Source organism: Melanaphis sacchari, unplaced genomic scaffold, assembly GCF_002803265.2.
Source record: "Melanaphis sacchari strain LSU unplaced genomic scaffold, SCAv2.0 Contig0_pilon_pilon, whole genome shotgun sequence".
Lineage (NCBI taxonomy): Eukaryota > Metazoa > Arthropoda > Insecta > Hemiptera > Aphididae > Melanaphis > Melanaphis sacchari.
Window position 1 is genome coordinate 9,444,143 of NW_020270366.1, and position 12,565 is coordinate 9,456,707.

At 32.0% G+C, this 12,565-nt stretch overlaps 1 protein-coding gene across 1 annotated transcript in view; it reads left to right on the forward strand.

Annotated features, from left to right (window-relative positions):
• The first annotated feature begins 820 nt into the window (after window positions 1-820).
• The window catches only part of LOC112592014, a 78,166-nt gene continuing 66,421 nt past the window's right edge, over window positions 821-12,565 (forward strand). Inside the window, exon 1 of the mRNA XM_025336011.1 lies at window positions 821-1,343. Within this exon, the coding sequence (XP_025191796.1) occupies window positions 1,250-1,343 (94 nt within the window). The 5' untranslated portion in view covers window positions 821-1,249. The remainder of the gene's footprint in view (window positions 1,344-12,565) is intronic.

The window sequence follows — 12,565 nt, forward strand, 5'->3', positions numbered from 1 at the left end:
CCATATTTTGGCGTCCTTTCAAAATACAATATTACCGTTGAGACTAGTATATATAGTATATATACATATTTATATATATATATATACATACCTAACGAACGCAAACGCATCATTACGGCGTTGACATGCGTGTAATAAATTTTTAGAATAATGATTTTATTATATGCTCACGCGTGCGCAGTCGTAAACGTTATAGACCAACAATAACCGTCAATGGCGACAGTCATTAGGTCGTCAGAAGATCTTCCGCAACGGTCATCACCGCCACATTAGGGTAGTCTACGCTGGATTTGCAAAATGTGTGTAGACTGCATACACGCGAGCGTGCGTACGCGCGTGTGTGTGCGTGTGTGTGTGTGTGTGTGTGTGTGTGTGCTCGGTTACGGGTCATTTGGTCGACGTATCGTAGCAGAGGTCAACGAGCAAATACCGTCAGCGGCGGTGAGTTTTTAATTAATGACGGAAACGGTGACTTTATAAGATTACAACTTACACTTCTGCGATGACGACGACTAGAAAAATAGTCGGAACATTATTATTATTGTTGTTATTTCGTGCCCTTCTCCTGGGAAGGAAGTGGTGGCGGCGGTAGTATAGTGACTACTATATAGCTTAATGGTAGATATCTATAAAACAGTTGTTGTAGTAGTATTAGTAGTAGTAATAATAGTAATAGTAGTAGTAGTAGTTAGAGTAATGGTAGTAATAGTTCGAGTATAGCGCTGTGTTTAGAAGAAGAAAAAGAAGAAGAAGAAGAAGAAGAAGGAAACACGGTGAAAGATCTGTTGTGCCAGCGCGCGGCAGTGGATTGAGGTTAACCTCATTCGTTCGTTGGCATAGACCGCGGCACCATGTCCGAATCGCGTGAGTGAACCACAGTGGTTTCGCCGACAATTTTACGATATAATACACATATAAACGCACGCGCATATTCACATGTATACACAATTTTAAACATTTCCGGTTGTTCCCGACAGTGTTTACTTAAGGTTTTATATTTTATATCGTTTCCGTACGGTTTGTTTGTTATACATATTTTGTTTAATTTTTACATAATTTTAAATCCCTTTAACTATTTTTAAGTTTTTTTTTTTTTTTTTTATCGTGCGTAAGTTTAATATGTTGTAAACTCAACATAAGTATTACGAAATGTTTGGCGTATCACAGGATTACGAGCTCGTTGTTTATTCTACCGTCGTAGTGTCAGTTTAAATTTTGGATTTACTGTGAAATTGACAAACTTGCTATAATGGCTACGAAGCGCAAGAAGCTCTTGCCCGCCAGAACACTTGCCCTATTGCTGGGCAGTTTATTTATTTTTGACTGTTTAGCTTTAAGTGAAGGTAAGTGAATCGATATTTATTTTTAACTTAATAATTATTTAACTGTATTCATCTATTCATCCAGTTATATATAATTTACAAAAATATTGATAAAATACGAATTATCATTTTTACCATATAGATATTAGATACATTATAGATACTCATAATTATTAGTGGTTACTATTTTCTACAACAATCCATAATATCAAATCGACTCATTTTATGTCAACATCTCACAGAATTTAATTATTTTAAATTAAAATATTTGCTCTTTAAAGTACTCATTTAATAATTTTATATCACCAACATACTAAAGTTATTAACTTTGAGCTTTAAGACGTTAACTGTATATTGAATATACCTATCTATTTTCCGATTTTATATATATCAGAAATATACATGATAATACTAATTAATTTAGATATTTAAATTTGCATTATTATCACATTGTTTTAAACGCTTAGAAGTTTGATTGAAAAACAGTTATTAGAGCATTATTTAAGTAGGTATCATAATGTAATTTATGATATTTCATACTCTATTTTGATCCTAAAAAAAAATGTTTTTTCGACAAAATCAAACTATTTATAATAATCATGGTATCTCATATTGTTATTTTTTGTTTTGGTGCGTAACGGCTCTCATGATGACATTTAAGCTTGCATTAAAGTCACCATAAGTTACATAGTCGTTATTTTTTTTTTCCATCAAGTAGTAGCTATTTGTATACGAACATTAAATTTCTACTGTAATTCTGGAAATCAGATAAAATGTATATAAAAGTCTAAATTCATATAGGTACATCTTTTACTCGCGATTTACTCGTTTTTCGTCTTCCCTTTCTTTCGAAATGATATATTATTATCATTGTTCGGTGTATTCTATTGGAGCGCCGTCGGGGCGCTATGATAAACGATGTGTATACATATATACCCACACAAAACGAACAATAGCGAACAGTAGACGATGAAGGTCGGATACTATTTGAAACAAATTAAATACAATGGGAATATAAAAAAAAAACATGTAAATTGAAAAACATACTTTCATTCGTGTACAAATAATAATATTAGGTTTTTCATTAGCATAATATTATCCGATCATAACATGTAATATTGTACGGTGGATGCTTTTTTATACGCTGCTTACAAAACCACAACCATTGCCATTTTTCACTATTATTGTTTTTCAACCACAGTATATTGACTATTAGTGTTTGCTAACAGTTATAAGACCATCTAATATATTATATTATCGTCGAAGAGATGACATTTATTATATTTTTGTACCATCATCAGTATGACGATTATATCACATAATAAATTGCAGATGTGTTATGTATATAAAAAAAAAAAACTAATTTTTTGAAGCGCCGTCGGTGTTTGTCACGTACTGAAAAGTAAAAGTCCATTGTATTAATAATATTATTATTATTGTAATCCGAATAATAGTGATCAAAATTAATTAATCAAAACGAGATTATGAACTGCGTGTACACGAGTTGATCCAGGAAGAGTTATTTTGCGACAAGGCGTTGAAGTCTCCGCGTACATAACGTAATTGCAACAGCCTCTTCTATGCGTGTTTTGTTTTGCATATTTTTTTTTTTTTTATCGCATAAATACTTTCTACGTATGAATATGGTTTTATTACGTCTATACACGAATCGAGGCGTGTGTTTATGTATAATAGCATTCGTCTTTTAATGATAGAATTTTCGTGTCTAAAAACTGTATCCCCCGTTGGCGGCGAAAGTAGTTGTGCATATTATATTTCCGATGGCTATTTTAATGATCCTTATATTGATTTATCAATACATAGAAATAACTCAAAATCAACTCAAATTAGAACATTTTTTATTCGTCACCTAAAACGATATATATACTTATTACAATGTTTGAATTATTGTTTTCATTTCTAACTCAATGTAGTAATTATATTATTATGTATATATTGTAATGCAGATAAATTTAAGTTCATATTTAATGGAATCGCAACTATAATACTATACCTATGTAATGTATTTGTATAGTATATTGTTTGTAATCGATAAAGTATTTTATTGTCAAATTTCACGTCCCAAAATACTTATCAAACGAATAAAAACAGATCAATGTACCCAATTGGTGTTTTTTTTTTTTTTTTGTGATTGTATTCTTGATGTAAAAGATACTGAACCTGTTGGCGCGACCAGCCATAGCGGTTCCAGGTGAAATCCGCCGGAGACGTTAGACAGTTTTGTGAGAACTCATACACCTCGTTAGTTTATAGTCTCTCCTCTCTCCTCCAAACACCCAGATCAAACACACGTGTCGTTTAAATTTAAATACACCTACAATTAACACACGGTCATAAGACAAAATAAAAGAAAAAAGCCAATTCAAGATTCATACGATATATTACACAAATCACGGTAAACCTAAATAAATCTTAAAAGTCTCGCCAAAAAATATATAATAATATGGAATATTAAAATTGAGAATAAAAATGTCAAAAAAACTTAAAATGTCAAAATTATTTATAGATATATATTTACAATCACGCAAATAATATTATTATTTACGGCTTGTATATATATTTATGTATGACGTTTTTCACGATTTTGCTAAAAACGCGCATAACGATAAGTTACGACGATGACAATTATCGGTCAATGCGATTCGTAGCGAATAAAAAATAAGAGACGCAGTAAAATAATGACGATAATATTAATAATATGAAGAAGAAGGAATAGATTTGTCCGGGAAAGAAGATTTGGCGGTTTTGTCGAGAAAATAATGTGGCACAACGACGGGTGTAAGAAGGGGAAAATAATCGCCGGATGACGGCGGTGTATGGTCGTGGGTTACCACGGAGCAGCGACGGCGAGTCTGACACAATTCCTCGGGCCGACCGGAGCCGGAAGCCTCCGAGCAATACTATACACGACTACCAGCCATTACTAGATATATTATTATTATTTTACACACAGATACGAAAACCAGTTGGACCACACTCGATTTTCGCGATATCGTTCTTTCTGGCGGCAGAAAGTCGAATGGTTATGTATATATACTATGCGTAAAATATATACAAACACATACATACACCATACACACACACACACATATATATACTACAACGTTGAGCTGATATATATATATGTACATATGTAAGTGCTAACTATATAAAATAATATTAGACCCTTTATATATGAATCTGCGCCAACAAATTTCCAAAAACACGTGTTATCCGTTTATCATATGATATGTCAGCTGTTGATGTCGCAGATCGAATAAAACGGATTCAATAAATGTTTTTAATATTAAATTGGCAAAAATCGACTACGGACAGTGTATGGGTGCACATTGCGATACAATAATATATATTGGTATATAATATACGCGTTTGAGCATAAATTATATTATTGCGGTGCTTATAATCATATTATACCTGCATATAGTATAGTACAATAGCCCGCGGGGAGGACTGCCCACGAGAACTTCAACGCCACTTATGTAAGTCTTATATATATACACATACAAGTATATATTATGCTCTATGTTAATGTTTCATAACGCATATGGTATATATGTATTTATAAATAAATAATTTGTAGGACGGTTTATTATGTTAATATGCAAATATAAGACTAAAACATTTTTGAAAAATGTGCAGAATGGTGTCAGATTCATTTTCGAAAATATCGTTGGGCGTCGCGGCAGTGCAGTGTGCTGTAGTCGAATACGTTAACGCGAATAAAGTATACCAACAAGAAAATGTAAATATTAAGGAATGTAATAATATTGAGGTAATGAATAAATTACGAAACTTTTTTTTCATTATCAAATTTCTATATAATGTACTGATTACCCAGCAATGTTAGGAAGCATTTCGGCAGCATATAGTATAAAGTATAAATAGGTAGTGCCTATAGATATTATATGTTGAAATCGTTGGCGGAGACAAACCGACAATGCGGTTTTTTCAAAGTCTACGACCGGCGAACGTCGAACCATAATTACCATTCCTGCGTGTATATTACGGTCGGTTCTTCGCATATTACGTGACGACAAAATTATTGGTTTGCGAATAGAAAACAAAAATTGCATTACACAATGTCGTCGTCGTCGTGTCTTTAATACAATTAAAGAAAAAATACGAAACACGACAGCAGTGCATAGTGGATAATAACGCTGTATTATGTACTTTTGGTTTGGACGCTATAACATTTTTCAATCTTATTGTCGATAGCCGAATGCCGAATGCCTGACAATTAACAATATGTCGTAACCTCCATAGTACGACCTACATTTTCGTTTACATTTTTTTCTTTCTTTTAGAGTGCGTATCTCTGATTGAGATCATTCCAGGATGAATAAAATCATAATTGCAGTAAATCCGGAGTTAATAGTCACAAACTACTTGAATAATAAGTAATAACAATTGTCATCACCGCCGTTTGAAAAAATGGCGCGATACCTACCGCACATAATATTATTATAACACGGAACGTCCGCCGGATTTCGTGTGGTTTTCTGCCGAATTAACCTCCCATCGCGACACTTAATATTATCCAAATACGCCATGGGTAGCAGATATGTGCGATTTTCGTCACCGAAAACTAATCATAATCGCAATTCGTAACAGACGATACGACACTATCACTCGAAAATTATATATATATACATATATATTATAGTGCAGCGTACCAGCTCATAATATGATAAATAATATAGATTTATTATTATTGTATGTGAGAGTGAAAGGAAAGCGGCATTATATAGATATTACTAATAGTTACCGGTTAGAATTAAACAGTGAATTATACTATATTTTAATATTTATCACTCAAAATTAGGTTTACGTTTTTGAAAACCTCGTTTATGGAAAAGTGAACGACTAAACGACAATCCCTGCAATTGATTTTTGATTTTTCTGTGTGCATGTATAGATACCAAACAATCTTGATGTAATTACCATAATAAAATTCTCGTTTTCGCACCGTCGTGGCTTATAATATAGTGTCGTAATAAACGCATTATAATTAAGTATTATGGTTGTAAATATTATCACCGAACAGCGGACGTTTCAAACTCACGAAGACGTTTAACATCAAATCGAATATTGAAAAATACTTTTACCAAAAACGTCGTCACCCCGCACATATACACTATACTGCTTTGTCGTTGACACGCAGAGTTACAGTAAACATATAATTTCCTTTCCATTTCGACGGTTTTATGGTCACGATTCCACTAAATAGGCATGCAAGCGGTGTCATTTATGTATATATAATTATACAGATATGTCATGAATAATATTTAATATTCATAAAATATACAAAATTACGTTCAATATCTATCTGTCCTAACTATTCAATATAATATATTATGTATTCTAACTATATATAATAATAATATATAGGCGATAATATAAACACTCGTATAGTATATATTATTATTATTAAAGTCGTTCAATAGACTAATAGGAAAAGCGACAGCCGGTGAGTATTGTTGACTATCGATTATCGAAATAATTTTTAAACCGAAACTCAAAAAGTGAACACACACTACGCTTCAACTTTTTGTTTCGTAGACGATCAATTAAATTCCGACAACTAAGAACACAATATGAAACAAAAAATTTTATATTTTACGTAATTATACGTGTAAGTACAATACACGCAACAGATAACGTACAATGTTGGATTTACTCGGTTTTCCTAATACGGTACATTATCTATGCACGAATAGGTTGTAGGTAGTAGTGGGCATGAAATCCGAATATTTGAATTATTCAAATTCAGATAATCCGAATATGCCAAACACAAGTTGTAAGTACCATAGGTACATCACAATTGCCTGTGTGAACGTATAGGAATTAACATTCACATTGTATAATTGTATTTGCACGTCTACGTCGAGCTGAAAAAATAATTGATTTTTGTACGTACATAATTTTTTATAAAGGTAATAATAGAATATAACTGATTTCAGTAATTGGGTGAATTGTAAATATGCACTGTATAAAGTGTATAAGGCACACAATGTAATAATAATAATAATAATAATAATATGTATCCAACGTCGTATATTTTACGGCGTGGTTAATCGATGCGCAGTAAGAAGAGACTAGGTAGCGGAAACAATTTACACATAATGTTTAAACGACGTGTTATATATTATTATGCATGTCAATTATGTGGTTCTTGTCAGTTACAGAACCGCAGGAGACATATTGTCCGGACCGAGACGAAAGTATATATACTGTATAATGTATACCTACACGGCGGCGTCGTTGAACGATTTGCTTAAATTATTATTATCATTATAACAGTATTATAATAATAATAATAATAATATATTGTAACATAAAGTCAACGAAATTTCAATAGTTTTCCGGAAAAACGGTGGCGCTGCAAAATCGTGTGAACAAATTCGATTTTCACATGTCCATTCACGATGATGCATGTGTTTACTGCCGATCACTTTTCATTTCACTTTTCGGACGGTGCAATAAAAAATAAAGGAAAAAAAAAGAAATTATATCAATACTACTACTACTACTACTACTACACTACAACCACTGATGCAATATGCCTGCCTATACTCTAAGACCCCCGAATAAGTATACCGTGGACATTGGACAGGTCGTTAGCGATTTGAAAAAAGAACATACATGTACTTGCGAAAATAAACCTGCTATGAATCGGATTATACATATTATATTATATTACTGTTAAGAAACCAAAGCCCCGCGATCGAAGACAAAATCAGACGGCGTGGGACGTGACGCACGAACTTCGAATCAAAAGCACATTGAAACCGCGTCGCTCGTCGGACGACCGATTTGCATAAATGTATACACTCTTGTTTAATAACACAAATACACGCGTGTGGCCCTCGTCAAAGCTAGTTCTCACGCTTAGAGCGATATAATCGGCCTGCTATTTTCGTCGCAAAACTTACACGTTGTATCTCTCCATTACCTACTGATGTGGGCGGAAAACGTGACAAAGCGGATGTACAGCAATATAACAACGTCGCTGTTTTGATGGTTTCATTTTTTTCAAATCGCACCCATTGAAGATATTCATCAGCCGGGCACCGCGACGTCTCGTCGTAATGTACGCAACTACGTCGTAATATGCATATACTAACGAATATATAATAAACCTAAGTACCTGCCATTTGTGTTGTTTGCTATTCTTTTTCTACACCTATGTATTTTAATGTGACTCTATACTCTACAACACTATTACGGTATTAAATGTTGTTTTGAAAAACGTTTTAGAAAACCCCGCAGATGAAAATTTTAAACTCGCGCCTGTGTATTAAGTATTTTTACCTACAAAATACAACTCAAACACCATTGTCGTTGTTGACAAAAAAAAAAAGACAAAATATAAAACATAATATTGAGAGCGTTGTAGTAATATTATCATACATCATAATTGGCGTTTGTGTGTTATTATGTATACAATTATTTGTGTAGCTGGTTTTGAAAATAAATTTGAACATCGCTTCTGTATTTAATATGATAATAATATTAAAATATATATAACGAAGGATTCAGATGACCTCGATGGTAATGGTTAAGTGCGTCCAGAGCTGATATTTATATATATATATATATATATATATATATATTATATGACTTGCACCATACGTATATATATATATATAAGTTTGTTCGTAGCTGAACTGATAAGCTATTGAGCAACACGTATCGTATTTTAATACATATTATTACATTATTATTATTATTATAATGCATTATACTGAGTTTGGATGTTTCAAGGTTTGTCAAGTGAATAACGATAAACTGGATTGTCCTATTTTAATAAGTAATAACTATTATGCTGTATATATCTATAAGACTATAGTATTATATGTGTGGAGGTTAGCGCGCAAACGACAAAGTTTGAAAGTGATTACATAAAATTGTTGAACGCAAGCTAATATCTCCGACACACTCGAGCAGAGTATATACAATAAACATATATTATATGTATTATACGAGAAAAATGTTCGTTAAGTATTATTATATACATGAAAATAATACGTATAATATATAGCAATCGGTAGGTAGGTACCCCATTTCCAGTTCGGCATTTAATCGTTCGCCCGTTTATTTATTCATTTAATCGTTTTGAATAATTTCATAAATGCATCCTGAAATTGACAACCAGCTGCTAATAGTGATTTCACAAAACGCGCGTTAATTATTATTTGGGCGTCGGCAACCCGACCACAACACCGAATGCAACCAGTTTTCAAGACCCGTCGATCGTTTCGCGCAGTGAAGAAAGTGTATGCCGTTGCCAGCCGGTATCATACATCTCGCACGCGCCGGAGTATCGATATCACTAGGCGGTGTGCGAGCAAAAACAGTGCGATTTCTTCGCAGTATCGATGATGCGTCGACTTGTTGATTCGCTAGTTATGCAGAATACAACAATATCATATACTATAATACGAACACGGGTAATTTGGGTTTAATATGTGAATATATCCGTACAGTGTGTGAGGTTTTCGACGTGTGCTATTGTACTCGAAGCTGCCGATAAACTGTCGACGAGCTCGATTGACAGTGGAAAGTTTTTCTCGGTGGCAAGCCCGTGAAACGACAACGTGCCCACTTATGGGCAGTCAACTTTTTGTTTTCGCACGAACTTCTAAAATGCAATCGCACAATACATAATATATTATATATATATATATTTATTATATGCTCTGTATTAAGAACCGGCAAATTTGTTCGTTAGAAGTCTAACAAGAACAACCGGTCCCGCCCTTTTATATAACGACACTGCAACCCTGGCCAGACCACACCTGTAAATGAGTTTTTGTACATAACATATTATAAATATAATATAATGCACCGCGCTAATAGCTATATCTCCTAATAATAGTAATAATTATTTTAACCTGTGCAAATAATTGTTGAGTGGACAAAACGATTGCTTTAAATACACTTGTTGTCGAGTAGACTTTTGAGTAGGTAGACTATTATTGTATTATAATATTATTGTTATACGAAACATGATTTTTTTCAAGAAAAAAAAAATCAATGTAACAACACGCCTATAAAATATACATTTTAATGTATAAAATATACCAGTCCTTTAAACTCTGTTGGAACGATCTAATAAAATAGCTGTACACACCAGAAGACATTTGGCCGCAGACGAAACAAAAAATATCTGTCCTATAGATATTATATCATAATAATGCTGTGTGCGATTTTCTAAGTTCTATCGCTATAACCACATTTGAATATAATTATATTATTATGTTTACAATTTTACAATTTTATTTTCAATAACACATAAATAAGTGTTTTAATAATATTGTGTCTTGTTTTAAACAATATTTATATCCTCTTACTTTTTTTTTTTTTAATTTAAAAATTATTATTTGTTTGAAATGTATAAAATCGTTCCATTTTTAAAATAATATATAATATATATTTTAATATTTATAGAGCATATTTATTTTATTCAACTATTTTTCATGACTTAACTTTATATAATGTCATTACGATGAAACACGATTATCATGGTAATTATACAGTTTAAAAGTATGTTTATGCACAGACAGAAATTAAGCAAGTCATCAATAAATATAATATTAATTGTTTTTTTTTTCAAAATTCTTCGACAAAAAAAAATAATTATTACTATATTTACTATATATTTAAGATATTACATTATGACTTGATAATGATACCTACTTCTATATTATTTTCGAAACGATTAGCTACGTTATTTTCGTAGACAGATATCACATTTTATTTGATATAATGAATTGATTTTAATTTTATAATTTAATTTCATATAAGAGTTTTTTTCTTAACTAATTTTTTTCTAACTAATTTTTTATTCCTTAATAATTTTGAGACAAGTGTGTAAAATATACACATCAGTAATAATCAATAGATTAAAAGCGAATTGGTACCATAACTTTTCTACGTAGGTATAATAGTGGTATCTATAGTACTATCGACCTTTTATTATTGATCGATAAATTATTAAAATATCGTGATTATTTTCACCTTGAGCATAATATTATAAATACAATAGTGCTCATAACAAAAAAATAAAAAAATAATTGGTCAATGGCTCTAAATCAAGAAAACCGTTAAAGAAGGTCAAAACATATAATGTTGTCTAACTTTCGTCGAATTCCATATGTGGTTGATTATTATACGTGGGTGTGTGTAGTAAAATATAATGAATATCGGTCTCCTCTTGATCGTTCTGAGTGACCATTAACAATTTTTTTTCTTAACATACCTATTACGGGCTAGGTACATCATCCAAACAAGTGTTGATCGGAGAAATCTCCACGTTTGTCCGTATGCTTACACGCCGTGAAATACAATCCAACTAATAATAATAACAAGAAAACGAAATCAACATAATATATAATGACGATCAAATTCCATTTGTTACTTTCATCGTATTCTTGACCGTCATCATTGTCAGCGTCCTTTCCCTCGAACATATATTGTAATTACATCATTCATCATCATAATTTACTGATACCCGGTTACCTCTATATAAACATATATCTGTATTATATCGTATATATTATAAGCATATACTATATAATATGTGTACATTATAGTATTATACGTATCGAGTTTTTAGTTTTTTTTCTCATCCCGGATAACCGTTTAGACAGTTGGATGGATTTACATCTTTTTTATCGTCGGATTGTTTGTTCATACTATAATAAATAAATATATATCATAATACTCAAAGAAAAAAATACAACATTCACAAATATATTATACAACAATAATAATAATAATGATATAAACCACATGACACATAATTTTAAAGAATTAAGTATAAAATGTCTAACACTTATAATATTATAGCTACAGCCCACAAATATATAAATCGATCAAAACACCGAACGTTCGATTATTTAAAAACGACACCACGCGACGAAATATTGAATATCTTTATGTATTATTTATATATTTATACAAACATAAACCACATTGTTATATATTGTATTACACTCAATACACGCGTTTTTCACGCTAACTTGATTGGACTACGGTTCGTAGACCACGCGCTGCGGAATATTTACTTTATTTTCTTTTGGAGCTATTCTAGAATCGTATCCTATACTACGCCACCGCATGCGCGCACTATAAGACAAACCGCAGAGGAAACAATAGCGTCACCACACAAATACACACACACACACACACACACACACACACACACACACACACACACA